The sequence below is a fragment of the Panthera leo genome, chromosome A1 (assembly GCF_018350215.1).
Source record: "Panthera leo isolate Ple1 chromosome A1, P.leo_Ple1_pat1.1, whole genome shotgun sequence".
NCBI lineage: Eukaryota > Metazoa > Chordata > Mammalia > Carnivora > Felidae > Panthera > Panthera leo.
In genome coordinates this window covers 179,974,420-179,990,303 of record NC_056679.1, presented here as the reverse complement: position 1 = coordinate 179,990,303, position 15,884 = coordinate 179,974,420, and the positions used below count along the sequence as shown (strand labels likewise).

The 15,884-nt window shown below is 46.8% G+C and overlaps 1 protein-coding gene across 2 annotated transcripts in view; it reads right to left on the bottom strand.

Annotated features, from left to right (window-relative positions):
- Nucleotides 1–15,884, bottom strand: part of SLIT3 (slit guidance ligand 3) — a 594,982-nt gene that overhangs the window by 37,535 nt on the left and 541,563 nt on the right. For both annotated transcript variants that reach the window (XM_042947171.1, XM_042947176.1), the window contains exons 22-26: nt 14,808–14,879; nt 14,114–14,185; nt 5,996–6,067; nt 4,086–4,249; nt 1,738–1,862 (exon numbers count right to left, since the gene is read on the bottom strand). In XM_042947171.1, coding sequence (XP_042803105.1) covers nt 1,738–1,862; nt 4,086–4,249; nt 5,996–6,067; nt 14,114–14,185; nt 14,808–14,879 — 505 coding nt within the window. The remainder of the gene's footprint in view (nt 1–1,737; nt 1,863–4,085; nt 4,250–5,995; nt 6,068–14,113; nt 14,186–14,807; nt 14,880–15,884) is intronic.

Genomic DNA, 15,884 nt, shown 5'->3' with positions numbered 1-15,884 from the left:
GCACATATCACCGTTCCAGGAGAGCAACTGATGATCTCTGGCAATTCACAGTGTCATGGACTGAGAATCCCTAGTGAGACCAGCAGCATACTGCCTGTTAATGGCGGCCCATCCACATCCTGGTATCAGGACCAGCATGCAAGGGTAAAGAGAGACGTAGCAATGTGCCAGTGTACAGAGTGCATACTGAACAGCTGTCCTAGGTGCCTTGCATATGTTATTGCACATTTGATTCTCACAGCACCCCCGTGAGATAGGCCCTGGTTTGTCCACGGGAAGGCTGAGGCAAAGCCACTGGCCATCACCACATAGCTAGTAAACAGCAAAGCTGGAGTTCACATGTGCCCTCTGTATAATTCCACAGCCTGAGTTTTCTCCACTGAATTAATATAAGTGGGTTTGAGGAGCTAGGCCTCCTGAGTATGGTATCTTCACTTCTACACTTCCCCTGCAATGTCTGTGCGTGTGCACATGTAGGATGCATGGATCTGGGGTGGCTGCCTGGGGCAAGGCCGTCTGGCTGGCTGGCTGCAAAGGGAATCCTTGGGCTCTCCTGTGGCAGGCCCATAGGTGGCACTGTGACACTATCTGCTGGAGGCACAGCTACAGCTGAAAAACCACCAGGGAGCCCTGTTCCCCAGAGTGATTCTGCCCCTCAAGCTTGTCACTACACATGCAAGTCCCCTTGGGGACAGGAGACCAGTGATCCAGCTCCCTCCCGCTCTGCCTGTACTAGGCATGTGCAGTAGATGGGCTTTGGGGTGGTGTTGGAATGCTTGGCTTGCCCACTGTATGCGGATGGGTGCCTTGGCGAGGCTGGAAGCTGGGAAGGTCCTGGGGAAGAGTGAACCACTGTTTTGTTGACCCCAGCGAGCCACGGCGGAGGGCTTGGCTATCCAGGAGTAAAGGTGGGGACTTTGGAATCATATAGCTCTTGGTCTTACCCCAACCCTACTGCTTATGAGCTTTGAGACACTGAGTCAAGCCTTTTCAACAATCTGAGGCCCAGTTTCCACATCTATAAATGGGAAGTAATGAGCCTTCCTCATAAGGGGTGTTTAAAAAGAAAAGGTGAATAGGATGTCAAGCAGATTGTTGGCCATGTAGTCCATACTCTATAGATGTTAGTAGGGACTTAGGATAGATAGTGTTGGGTGAGAAAAAAGGAAGAAAAGTTGCTTTGGAATTAGCCTGGATTTCTGGGGAGGACACCCAGGAGAACGAGGGTCTCCATCCCCTTCCTGGCTGACCTGAGCCTGTCAACAGTGCATTAGCTTGGCAGCTCCCAGGCCTTTCAATCCCTCATCCCTGTCCCTTCTCAAACTGGAACCCACTTTCAGCACTGGCCCTCCTGAGGCAGAGTTAGGGAGGGGATGGGGAGAGTCTGGAAATCCCCTTGAAAGGAAGCCAGGATAGTAAGTTCAAGGGATGCCTCTACTTGGAAGCATTTTCACTCTCTGAGACTTATTTCCTCATGTTTAACAAGGAAAATATAAATATTACATTTCCTCCTTAGAGTGTCACTGCCAAGATGGGGTTCTCTGTGTTTTGCATGAGTGTGACACGACTGGGCAGCCCCCACCAGTAGAATAGCAGTGTTACTGGCAAGTGCCAAGTGCCACTCTGGAGTGACCTGTGAAATGCAGTTCTCCAGGCTGCCCTTGGAGAAGGGAGGGTCAGCAGGGCACAGTGCCCTCCTTGGGCTGTGAATGGTGGGGGCGGGGCTTCCTATCTTACCTTGTAGCCATAGGGGCAGGTGCAGTGGTAGAGCTCCACAGGATCCTGGCTGCACGTCCCATTGTTCTTGCACGGGTCTGAGAGGCAGGCATTGCACTTGGCCACAATGTTGATGTCCACTGGCCCTGGACAGCAAAACCAGGATGTTGGTAGCAGGTCACTGTCACCCCTCCCTCCCTTTCCCTCCTCTCTGGCCCCTTCCTCAGCCAGCTGCCGGCCCCTCTCCATCTCTACACACAGAGGGTGGCTCCCCAGCCAGCACCATCCAGTCTAGCTGAGTCCCATTAATGCAGCCATTGTCCAGTGAGGAAAAAATCACAGTGGGACATCATTCAGAAGCACTTCTGCAGTCAAATAAATTACTGTAATTAGCCTGATCCGATTTTGGAGCTAATCTATAAACAATACACCATAATTAGAAACCCCTTGTGTATCTTTTCATGTTCGGGGAGCTCTGGTCCCAGGCTCCATTTGGACCTCCCACTCCTCTGCCCCTAAACACCCCTCCCCATGGAATAGTCTATGCTAGGCTAAGGAAGGCAGGGTGCCTGGGTCAAAGACACACATAGGAAGTCCCTCTTGTGGAACCCTTGACTGGCAGGAGGAAGTAAGAAGTGGCCCCAAAAGACACAGCAATGATATTGTTGACAGATGGTAAACTGTGCTCAGGCACACTGTGCATCTATGACAGTTTTGACAATGTTCTGTTCTCTTCAGCTACAAAGGCTGGAGGGGTGGAGGTCATGGTCCTTGAACAGAGCTTTGGAGATTGGGTTGAGAATGACCTCAGGGCAAGTCTGACCATTTGTGGGTCGGGTGAACAGAAAGGATGGCCTAAGAATCTGTACAAGCTGGCTTAACCCTGGCTTCCATTAGAACAGGGATACTATCTGTCCTGTTTGCCAGGGGCTGAAGGGATTCCCAGGACACAGGACTTTCAGTGATAAAACCAGGAAGTCCCCAGCCAAACCGGGATGAATTGGTCACCTTACAGAGGAAACAGCGAAGGTGCTTTTAAATATCTTCAACACGGCCAGGCTGTACCCCACACCGATTTAATCAAAACTTGGAGTGTTGGGCCAGGGAACCAGTAAAAAGCTCTGCAGGTGATTCCAAAATGTGCAGCTAGGATTGAGAAACATTGTTTTAGACTGATCTGGGCCTCTTTAGCATCAATCAAGTGAGATGACTTGGAAGCAGGAGGAGAAAATGAAAAATTATCTTAAAGCCAAAAGAATGTTTTCCTGCTTTAAGCAGAAATGTGAGACACAGGAAGTTTATAGGGTAATAAAAGTATATATATAAATCAAAATAAACTCAAGGCTCTAAGAGATGGGCACAGGACACTACCAGACAAATGTATGACATAAATGGAAAGTAAATTTTTGAAAAAAATGCAGCTTCCCCAATAAGCAAAGACACAAAATAGGAGACATACTTTTTTAAACCTATCTAATTAGCAATGAGATGAAATGAGATAAAATAATGTAAGAGTCTGGTGAAAAATGCACTCAAATGGTGCTTACTGGGAGCATAAAGTGGTTTATAACCCTCTTTTAGACACCAAATGGCAGGGCGATATGTGTAAAGACCTTAAAAATGATCACATACTTTGGCTCAGTAGTTTCTGTTCTCTGAATCTTATCTAAGGAATAATTTTCAATAGAGAAAGACCTTTATGCATCAGTGGTAAGAAAACAACTGGAAATACCCAGTGAAGACTAAAGGTTCAGGGCCAGGAACTGGCTAAAGACGTTATGGTGGAATTATTAAAGCCTGGTGGCCACAAGTAGGTACAGGGGAATCAGAAAGACCTGGAATCATCCTAACTGTGGACTTGAGAAGTCCCTTAACCTCAGTAAGCCTCAGCTTTCTCATTCTTAAGAATAAGGGTGATACTGAAGTCTAACCCAGAGAGGGTTGGGGAACTGAATAAATACTTGGAAAGTGAGAATTAAATGAAATAACACACAAAAAAGTGCTTAAAATGATGTCCAGCACATAAAAACCCAGTAGCAGTTTGTTGTCGTCAGTTAAAATCTCATGTACCTAAAGCTTGCTGTAGTAAAAATGGGAAAAGGCTTAGGCTTTAAGAATGTTGGGTGCAAAAAATGCAAGTTAAAGATTTTTCTCTGTGCAAAATGATATAGAGAATGAAGTCAGAGAGGAGCATGTAGGGACGCCAGCAGAGAAACTTGGAGGAGATAACAGCACCTGAGTCTCTCTGTGCAGCTCATGGAAGAGACAGGGCAGTGGTTTAGAAGTCACGTCTGTTGAGACACCCAGCTCTGGTGGGCTGTTGGAGACAGAGCAGACCCCTCGAGAGGTGGGGGAGAGTCAGCATGTACCTTTGCACTGGAATCGGTGGGTGGGGGTGGTGAGCAGGAGTCTGTCAGCCATGGACTCAGGGCTACTGCAGCGGGCGATGCCAGGCTCCTTGTACCCTGCCTTCACCCACTCTGACAGCCAGCGCAGATTGCAGTCACAGTGGAGTGGATTGGTTCCCAGCGCCCTAGGAAGCAGAGCAGGAAGTCACCCCCTTGCCCAGCTTGGCCCATAGGCTCCATACTCTTGGCCCTCTGGAGAAACAGAATTTTCAGACTCTGACTAGATTGGGGGTATCTGACATGAGGACCAGCAGAGAAGGAGTTTCCATTGGGGCAAAGTCAGTGACTCCAGACTGTATTTCCAGTCCCTCCAGATGTTTCCACCCTGCTTAACCCCCTCCCACTTCTGAAAAAAATGTTTTGCTCTCATGTACTCCGGTAAAATTTAATCCTCAACTCAATCCAATCCTAGCCCCTCTCAGATGCTTCTGGACCTTTGGCCATCTGATTATCTGGCTCCCTTGCCCTACTGAAGGGTCCACTGAAGGATGCACTCTTCAGAGAAGGCTTTGATACACAGCAACCTAGGGAGAAGCTTCAGGCCACAGAAAGGGTTCAGAGCACTCCACCCCTAAATATGCTGCTTTGGCATATTGGTTATTTCAAGCTAAAGGTACTTGAAAAATGGCAGGTGCAGAAGGGGCTCTCTGACCTCCCTGTCTCTACCTAAAAGCAAGTCAGAAAGTTTCCTGTGAGAAAGATGCCCTCCCTGCACCAAGAAGGGAAAAATATTCTTATCACTAGAGACTGGGAATGAATACTAAAATGGATCAGGCCAAACCAACCTGCTCAAATAACCCTGACCTTCCAGTGGTCCCTCTCCATATATTTCCTAGTCACTACTGCACAATTGCTGCCCTAGCCCAAGGCCCTTTGTCTTGTTACATCCCTACAATTTATCATTCCTTGTATAAAAAAGTATATAAGTTTTGGGGTCCAATGGCTTCTTTGGGTCTTCATTTTCCATTTGAACACTCCCACATACACATAAAAACATTAAATATATTTATATCCTTTTCTTCGGTTGCTCTGTCTTATGTCAGTCTAATTCTTAGACCAGCCACAGAAACTAAGGGGGTAGAAGCAAGTTTTTCCTCCAGCTACACCACTTAGCTTTAAAAAAGCACAGCTGGGGGACGGCATGGGCTGATGCAGACCTCTCAACAGTGGTGTCCAGAGAGAAAATACAAGGATTTTTGCTTATTTTAAAAATCGTATCATTTAGAATTTCTATTTTTTGGATGTTTTATAAGGTGTATGCATAATGTATCAGTATCACAATATATGCATGCAATCTGAAAACAATCAAATATACATAGAGCTGTATACATATAGACTCAGAAATGTTCCTGGCAAAGGTTTGTAACACCTAATTTTTACAGACCTCGGTTTCCCCTGTGTGCAATGGGGACAGAATCCCTGATGCAGAGTGGCAGAGAATATGTGCTTTGGAGCCAAGGCAGACCTGGGTTGGAACCAGGGCTCTGCTGCTTACTAGCTGTGTGACCCTTGGACCAATTCTTTGGTTCTTCTCCATTTAAGCTTCACTGTGTAAGAAGGGGATAAAAATGCTTTATTGCTATAAGAAGTAAATGAGATAATTCATCTAAAGTGTTTATCACACAGTAAGAGTTTTATGTTAGTTCTTCTTATTAAACATTTACATTGTTTACATAATTGATGATGCCTTTGAAGGCATCTGAAGTAGAGAACACACAACGTGCACAACGTGGGCACATTTTCATGGAACATACCCTATGCATACGGAAAGAATGAATACTGAAATGTTAGCAGTCACAGCATCATCTCTGGCACTCTAATGATATTGCATTTTGAATGGATCCACACCAGGCAGAAATATGGCTACTTACAGATGGGAAAGAGATGTCAGGTCACTGAAGGAGCCTTCGGGAACGCTGGAAATGTCGTTGCCATGGAGGGTTCTGAAGCAGAAACACAGGTCATAGGTTAACCCCCCAGTAACAGTTCTGAATTCAGTACATTCTTGGGGTCCCAGGCTGGCCCAGATGCCTTTCAGCTGTGCTCAGAGCCCCAAAGCTCACAGTGGGGGGTGTGTCCTCCTTCTCGGCAGGTGTGTGAATGTTTCCATGCCCAGCTCAGCAGTGGGGATGTTGGGGGTAGAGGGTGTGGGAAAGAAGAGGATGGGTTTTTGAATCTGACAGGCCTGGGATGGAATCAGAAACCAGCCCCTGTTAACTGTGGAACATTAGGTAAGTTAACTTTACTCTTCCGAGCCTCCGTTTTTGCACCTGAAGCATGGAGAGAGATACCCAACGGAGGCATCTGAGAGAGAATGTGAAGAACTGGCTGAGACTGTATGTTTTAGAACCAGGCTGCTTGCGTTCAAATCCTGACTCTGCCACTTACAAGCTGTGTGACTGTGGCCAAAGTTATTTACCTGCCTGTGCCTCAGTTTCCTATTGTAAAACGGGAATAAAAGTAAAAAGATTTGTCATGGAAGGTGGTTGTGGGTGCATTAATCCATATAAAGTCTGGCATTTTCTACGCGCTGAATGACCAACCATTATCAATATTTGTGAAAGGATCTCAAAGAATGTCTGGCCCAGCCAGATCAATAAATTAGTTCCCTTCATATTCACCTAGAGAGATTCTGGGAAGATTGAGAAATGTTATCAATCCCAGCTTAGGTGATAGATGGGGAGAGCACTCAGGTCCTGGGAAGACTGCCTGGGGCTGGACCCTCATCTTTATGGGGAAGGGTTTGGGCCACACACGTATGTATCTGGCACTGTGTGCATCTGAGGGCATTTTCTGACTGCGTGTCCAAGGGGCCAGGCAACCTACTTGGTATTAATTATACCTCTCTCCACCCTGTGGTATAGGGGCCGGGAGCTATTCTCACTTGCAGAGTGGTGGCATATACTGCCCTTCCAATAAATGCCTGGAGAATAGGTCCACAAGAAAAATACCAAATGAACACTGCTCCGGTGCTCAAGTAACAATGCTAGTAAATCCACAATTCATGGATTATACCCTCCTTTGAAGGATTAAGCCTCAACTGCATACAAAAATATCCCCACACCGATGACTCACTTTGGGTCTGAGCTGTGAAATGCAAGGTAGGTGAAATTCATAGACACTCAAAGCCTTCTTTAGTGACTACTGCTCACTGTCCCCTGTGCTGTGAAGGAACCCTAGTAAAACAAAGGGGTGATTAGAGTTGACTGGGGAAGTGTAAACAGGATAATAACTAATGAATCTGTCCTTTTGTTTTCCTTTTGGCTGATGTTAGCCTGCCCTGGGTTTTGAGCTGAAATACAGACAGGAGCTTAATTACATGTAACACAGACTGAGTGCTGGAGCCAACACATGGGTGGATTCCTGACACCCATTCTCAGGGGCCCTGGTTCAGTGGGTCTGGGGTGGGGCCTGAGACGCTGCATTTCTGACCAGCTCCCAGGTGATGCTGATGCTCTTGGTCCTCCGGACCACATTTAGCTGTCCCAGGCTGTCATCCTCATCACCTCAAGCTCCTTGCCCTTCTCGCTCCCCAGGACAGCAGGAAGAAGGTAACCAGTCCTCTAGAGAGTGTTGGAGGTAGCTTCTCACCAGCCTGCGTAAGAAGGAGCTAGAAGTACTTCCTAACACTTATCAGTATCATTTAGTCTCGAATGCATGTGGTTATTTATGAATCACACCGGCTCCTGCCTGCTATTAGCTTGGATGACTTCATGGCTGCTTGCTGTTTGGCAAATGCACCCGGCCCTGTTGTTAATCATTTCTGAATGAGGCCTGGGCCCCTGGAGAGGCACGAAGCCCTAATTTAAAAACACCAAATGACCCAAAGGCAGCTTTGGCGCTGTGACTCCTGTAAGTCACGCTCCCATTTATTACGAGCTGAGCCGCTGAGATCTCCATAAACTGCAGAGTAACTGGAGCTGTAATTTACTGGGACAACGCGAAAAGAAATCTGCCTACACTGCAGGTTCTCTCTCCTGGTTTGCCCCCAAAGAAAGACTCTTGCGTGTCCAACCACCATCCTAAAGGATGCCAGGGAAGTGGGACAAAGGTTCCCTCCCAGGAAGCACTCCCTCCTCCCTCCCCCACCGCTGCTTTTCCTCCCCTTTCCCCTTACACCTCATGGGGCTGGTGATGGCAAGCAATTTCCAACTCAGAATGACCCATCTTCAAGCGCCTGGGACTCCTTTTCCCTGCTGACTCTTAATAGGTGTTAAAGCAAACTTGGGAATGTTGGGATGTGGATGAGGGCATCATTTAGAGCAACATGAAGGCAGAACCATCTCATGTTAATTCTGGGTTGCCTGAACCTTGGGTCTCTGGATCCCCAGGTGCTCACAGAATGTGCATATTGCACAGGCGTTCCAGTGTGTATGATAGATGGCAGGGAAGATCCTCATCCCAGATGTGGGCTGGGGTGGGTGAAGTCTCTTTTCAGCGGGCTAGGTCACTCCTAAGGGTTAAATGACCCTGGATGAGACCTCCTGGGTGTGAGTCATTGCCGGCTGTGTGATTATCTGATTCAACAGACTCAATCTTTCTGTACCTTAGTTTTCTCATCTCTAAAATGGGAGTTCTCAGGATCCACTTGCAGTAGATATCTTTTTAGGAATGTGGATTAATTGGCACCAATCTGTCTTCTGTAACAGTTCCTCCCTTTTCCAAGGGGGACTCACCCCTCCCTCCCCTCAGTCCAACTGGTTTGGTCTCAGGGGCAGAACCATGGCCCAGGTCAGCCCAATCAGTCACTGAGATTGGTTTGAGGCTGAGCAGGTGACCTAAGTGGGCCAGTGAGATATTTCTGGGACTTTCTCTGGAACTATTAGGACAGAGGCAGTTTTGAAAGGCAGAAAGAGGCACATTTCTGATACCACTGGAAGTCCCTGCACCCAGCCCTAGAACGTAATATCTACTACTGAAGTTTTCAGTAATATGCTTTGATAAATTCTCTTCATGCCTAATGTGGTTTGAGCTGATTTTCCTATCCTTCAGCCAGGAAGGGATCTAACGTACCGCTTCATAAGCTAGTTGTGAAGCTTAAAAGACACAATGCAAGTGGTTCAGATGGCGCAGGGCTACATGCAGGGCCTGTACTTGATGCAGACTCCTTCACGTGAGCTGCGGCCATGGCTAAGGTCACCATGACTCCTCCCTCTAGGTTCTGGGATGTGTTCTGGGACTAGTCCTCTCAAAGCCTTCCCCACACACAGAGGGGAAGCCTGAAGCTATGCAGCATGTATGTCCTGTGACAGACTCCAGGACTGGAGAAGAGGAACACTGGGTTTCGGCAGAGTGACCCCGTGCCTGTCACCTTTCCTGTTCAGGTGTCTTTCCACCACATTCCTTAATTCTCATCAGAGGCGTCTCTGGGCCACATCCTTCTAATCCTCAAGAAAAGTCTGAAATGGGTGGCAACGAAAAGAGATAATCTCTGGTGGGAAGGATGGAATGTGGTGGAAAGAGCACTGGGCTAGGAGCTGGAAACCAGGGTCCAGCCCTGCGTCTGCTCCCACCTTGTGGCATGTCTGCAGCACAGCTTCCTGCTCCCATTCCCAGAAGCCACATCCAGCCACACCTGTAGCTCCTTGTGGTCCCTGTGCACATGCCCTTCCTGACTTCAGGGACTCTGTCTAGGGAATTTATATTCTCCCTGCCTAGAATATTCTCCACTCCCATCACACAGGTAACTCTCCCTGGCTGCGCAGACTCAGCCTTGGGAGTACAAGCTCAGGGCAGTGATTCTAAGAGCCAACAGTCTTGGGCTCAAATCCCAACTTTACTCTGTAGTGGTTACATCCCTTTGGCAAAGTGACTCAACCTTGCTGAGCCTCTGTTTCCACGTCTGGGGAATAGGGCTAATAGTGGTACATTCTTCATAGGGTTGATATGAAAAGTGGATATGATATGATAATGTAACTAAAGTATGTAGCCCAGTATATAGTACATGGTCAAGGTTTAATATATGTCAGTGGTGATTACCATCTTTGTCTCAGAAAGCCTTTTTGAGGGCCCACACTGGGTCCCATGGCTCTCCCACAGGTATGGCCATATGTGGCAGTAGCTTATATACTTGTCTGTTTCCTCTTCTAGACTGTGAGCTCTCTGAGGACAAGAACTTGTTTCATTATTTTCCTGTCTAGTGTTTAGCATTGAACCCACAATTGGCATTTAGAAAATAAGTGAATGATTGTGGGCAAGTCACTAAACCTTTTTGAGTATGTCTCCTTACCTTATAAATGTAAGGTTGGATAGGATAATTTCTAACACTCACTTCCCATTTCTAAAATTCACAATTAATTCTATTTTTTGGTAGCACCAAAGGGCCAAACCGGGACCAGGGTTTAAGTCCCTAAGGAATCACCTTTTGGCTCACCATAATTGTCTAATGTTCAACAGCTGGTCAAAAATGGAGTGGGATTATCTGGGAAGGGAGTAAGCTCATGGTATCTAAACATAATCAAGCAAAGGGCAATGGAGCCCTTTGTAGGGATGCTGTAAGGAGGATCCATGCGATCGGTAGAGCAGGGAGAGATGAACAGCCCCATATACATAAATAGTAAGCACAATCTTACTTCAGGGATGAGGGGCTAAAAATACTGAGGATGATGAATGATAATCCCACCCCACATCTCTTGAGCACACACTGAAATAGCCCTCCCACAGCTAACTGATTCCAGGTGGCCCTCCTGTGGCTGGGGCTGGGGAGTGACAATTGGGACCACACACGCACAAGGCATGTGGCTCGGTGTGGGGCAACGATCAGGGAACACACAGATCCCTGAAAAGAAGAACTAGAATGTCCCTGAGAATGTTCCCTTCTAGCTCTTTTTAGATTAAGAGCAAACTGGGAAATCTCACATACTTTCACCCAATGTTTTGTACTCAGGGGTCCCTGATAATCCTCCTGTCTCAGAAATGTATTCATACATATCTACTCACCAACACACACACTCACTCACTCACTCACTCACTCACTCACTATTAAATGTCAGGTCTTTCTAGAATACTTTTTGGCCTTTGTCTATGGCTAAACCTGATACTCATTCTCTTCCCCCATCCCAAACTGCCTGCATCCCTGACCTCTGGTCATTTCTGAAATTTTCACTAAAATAATGAAACCCTTTAGAATTGAGAAAAGAATACACGAATGCTCAAACGCAGTTGTAGATACTAATTCAAAAAAACCTACCTTTCCCCCCTAACCCTCTAAATTGTGACTATCCTACTATATTCAGTCATCTTTAACTTTGCCTTCTTTTATTACATAAATAACTTCACATTAGCAGTTAGCTATCAATGATTTTTTTAAAAGTTTCCTATGTTCCTTTAGAACTTCATAATTATAAATGTATGCAAGTTATAATTATAACGTAAAAAATTAGGTTTACTTTTCCACATAAGGCCATGTGGTCAACACTTCCCCACACTGCTATCTAGTTTTCGTCTTTACCTCTTTTAATAATTGCCTTTCACTGACTGGCTGCATTATGCTTTCCTTAAGCATTTCCCCACTGTGGCACTTGTAGGTAATATTTAAAATGGAGGTTAAAAATAACAGAGCAACCAATATTTTAGCACAGAGAATCTTTCCCTCATATCGGATTATTCTTAGGCATAAATTCCTAGATGTGCAATTACTGGGAGAAAGGATACAAATATCATAAAAGAAACGTACTCCATAAACATTTTTATTTTTCCTGAATTGGCCTTTATGCAGAAAATAGTTGCTCCCCACTGAAGCAGGTGGGTGGAATGAGGGCCTCTAAGACCCCTTTTTATCTCTAAGAGCCCATGATTCTAAAATGATGTTAAAAGCCTACTAATTCTTAATTCAAGAAGCAAGCACAAGCACATGGTATGTTGAGGTGTGCTCCTGGTGGACTAATGACAGTGATCTGGAACACGGCGGACAAGGTGGCTAGGAAGCAGAAAACCTGGTGGTGTTCATGCCAACACCATGGGAGACCAGACAAATGGACAGGCGAGCATTCTCCACCGTCCTCCCTTTTCCGTGCTGAGCTGCCCCGCCAGATCCTCTCTAACCACAAACATATACACACGGGTCCCAGGCCCAGCCCCTGGGAGCAAACCCATGCACAGAACCAAAAGACCAGGATGGGAGACAAGGTGGGACTAAGGGAGGATGGTGGGAAGTGGGAGGGGGGAGCAGGTTCAGCCGCAGCCCTGGCCAATGAGACAAGCCCATCTCCCGTTGTGTTCAACTGGAAACAGGGAAATGGTTCTGCTGATGTTTCCATTCTCAAACTCCCCAGAGAAGGTGGATAATAAATAAGTGACAATAACAGATTGCACACTGTCAGCGCGGGCACTTCTTTGCCTCCAGAGAATTGATTTTTAATAACAGCGCAGATGACATGTGGCGGGAGTTGTCGCTGACACCAGTGTTTTGTGGGCTTCGATAAATCACACCAGCCTGGAGGCTCTGAAATGGACAGGCTCATTGGGTGCTGTTTGCTGGTTGCTTCTGGGTCCTGAGAAGGGTCCAGGGCTCTGAGTCAGGAGGCTGGATTCTGCAAGCTCCTGACTGCTGGATTTTGGGCCAGTTACAACCTGGACCTCAGTTTTCCCATCTTTAAAATGGGCCTAATCCCCTCAGTCTTACAGCACTGTTGCAAAGGGTTATATGAGGCAACGGCCACAGAAAGTGGCATTTCTGTTCTCATGGGAATATCATCCAGAGAATCCTCCTTTCCCGACAAAATGTTCAAGATGAGAAGGCACAAAAATCAGGCAACAACAGGACCAAGGGTTGGGGGTGGCAGTGAGGTGCCATTCCTGCTCTTGCAAGGTAATAACAAATAACAGTAATAACAAACAAATATTTATAAAGTGCTTACTGTGGGCCAGAGCTACGTTAAATGCTTTATATACAGCATCTCATTTAATCATTATAAGACCTTGTGAGGTAATTACCATCTGGATTTTATTGAAGACACACAGCTAGGGAGGGGCAGAGCCATGATTGAAAAGCAGGTAGACTTCATGGTCATCGTGCCTTTGCTGGGGCTCATCTGCCTCAGTGGGCTGTCCTCTACCTTGTGTAGGACAGGGTGAGGCAGGTGTCATAAGGTGATGGGGAGGCAGTTGTGGAGGCTGCAGACTATATAGTCTGGTCTAAAGGGGCAGGGCTGCTCAGCCATGCAAGAATGTAGATGGGAGCCCTGGAATGACCAGGTCTCTCCATTTTCTAAGAGAGAATAGAAATTAGGATTTTGTATGAGAAGCCTCCTGATATTTAACTGTTGGCAACTTATTAAAACTTTTTTTTTTTTTTAATTTTAGAGAGACAGCAGGAGTGGCAGAGAGAGGCACAGGGATAGAGAGAGAGAATCTCAAGCAGGCCTCAAGCTTAGCACAGAACCCAGTGCAGGGCTCTATGCAGGGCTTGATCCACAACCCCGGGATCACAACCTGACCTGAAATCAAGAGACGGATGCTCAACTCACAGAGCCACCAGGTGCCCCCAAACTGCTTGTTTGAAAAGATACTCTATGAGCCAACTAACTCTACAATTGCTAAGTAATAGCTGTCTGTGAGCTGAGCCAGGTCTTTGGGCTTCTAGTTTGTGACCTCTGATAGATGCGTTTGGTTTCCTTGCAGAGTTTCACAGTGTTTACCCTGCCGCTCTAAAGTCAGAGGGACCAACAGTGGAATGATCATCAAGATAGTGGCCATAAGCCACACACTGTGCTCTACTAGGGTGCAGAATACAGTTGCATATGCTAATCCTCACTAGGGAGGTGCTAGTGATCTCACTGGGCACAGAAAGAAGTAGAAACTCAGAGTGGTTTGTGATTTGATCCAGGTCCACAAGTGGTAGCAGCTGGCTCTCTGCCCTCCCCCCTCCGCCCCACCCCACTGAGCCAGTAGGAGTGCCGGGTTGGGGAAGTGTGTGTGGGAACTGTGCTGAGTATCGCCTGCTATTACATGGTGAAGCAGAAGCCGAACTCAGGGCTCTGGGTACTCACAGCACTCGGAGAGACCGCAGCCCGTTGAAGGCGTGGATGGGGATGCACCGCAGCCGGTTGTAGCTCAGGATCCTGTGGACAAAGACACACGGCCATTCCTATTCTCACATACATATGGGCGTACGGTCCACACTGTGGACCGCTCAAAGCAAATGATTTATTTATCTTCCCAATTTTAATATTTTGACAAAAAGCCTCCCAACAATAAAGGGAAGGGGGACACCCTCCCCCACTCTAGGACATTCACTGGCTTCTGGCTTCGTTTTCCCAGCTTCCTCTCATCTTCCACAGCCGGCTGGCTTCCTAACCAGCTTTGCCATCACCTCCCTCTGTTGTCAAATGGTCAGTGCTCACAATGTGCAGAGCTAATAGGAAATAAATGGATCTGAGCAAAATATAATTGTGTAGGGAAACCCTCCACTGGGAAAGAAAATTCACAAATCACAGAAGGTAAGCTAAAGAGGGCCTTCTTCAGAAGTAATTAGGTGTTAGTTCCTCTCTAACTGCCCAGACAGTAGAGTTCTGACCTACTTTACTTTCCTTCTGCTGGTTAAGGTCTGCTCTACATGGGGGCAGCCATAGCCCAGAGGATCACTAGAGCAGAGAACGTACGCCTGAGGGGCCAGGGAGAAAGGATGGCCCCAGGCCACTGACTGCCAGGCCCATACTGAACACAGTGCCCCATTGTACTCACAGGGTTGACAGGTGAGACATGTTACTGAAGGTGTAATTAGTCAGCACACCAATGCTGTTGTTGCTCAGGTCACTAGGACAAATAGAAGAGTAACACTTTACTGTTAGTGGCAACTTTCATACATTTGTGCATGCTATCTATCTATCTATCTATCTACCCATCCATCCATCCACTCACCAATCTACTCACCTACCCACCCATTCATCCAAATGTTCATTTTTTCATTCAAGATTTCAATCGCTCATTCAAGCATTTGTTGGTCATCCATCCATCCATCCATCCATCCATCCATCCATCCATCCATCCACCTATTCAACCATTCAATCACAAGTTTATCTGTCCATTTCCTTCTTCCAGCAAAACATAACACATAAGATCTCTCCTTATGCCAGTGCCATTTCCTCCCAGGTCAATCCTTCCTTTCACTGTTCCTCCCTCTCTTCTGGCATTCATTCATTCCATCTTATCAGATTCTCTCTTAGGGGGAATGAGATTGGTAGGGGTATAGTCTTCTGCCAATTACAACCTCCAGCTTCTCTTCAGGGATAAATATCCTAAGCAGTGGTTTCCAATAGTAGCTGCACATCAGAATCACCTGCAGAATGTTTACAGCCTCTGAGGCCTGGGTTCCATGCCCAGATATTCTGGCTTGTAAATCAGGTATTCTGATTTAATTGCTTGAGGGTGGTTTTGAGCATCAGTATTAAAAAAACAAAACAAAACAAAACAAAAAAACAAAACAGACTAATCAGCTGAGGTTCAGAGCCATTGCTCTAGAGAAGGGGTTCCCAGCTCGGGGCACTTTTGCTTCCCCAGTGACATGTGGCAATGTCTGGAGACATTTTTGGTTGTTCCTACTGGCGGAGGGGTGCTGCTGGTGTCTAGTGGGTAGGGGCCCCAGGTTGCTGCAAAATATCCCACAATGCCCACCACAGCCCCACAACCAAGAATGATCTGGCTCTAAATGCCCACAGGGCTGAAGCTGAGAGATCTCATCCAGAGGCTGGTTTGGGGGATATTTAGGAAGTGAGGCTGAACGAGGTGACAGGTGGCTTTCTTCCACCTTTCTTCAGCAGC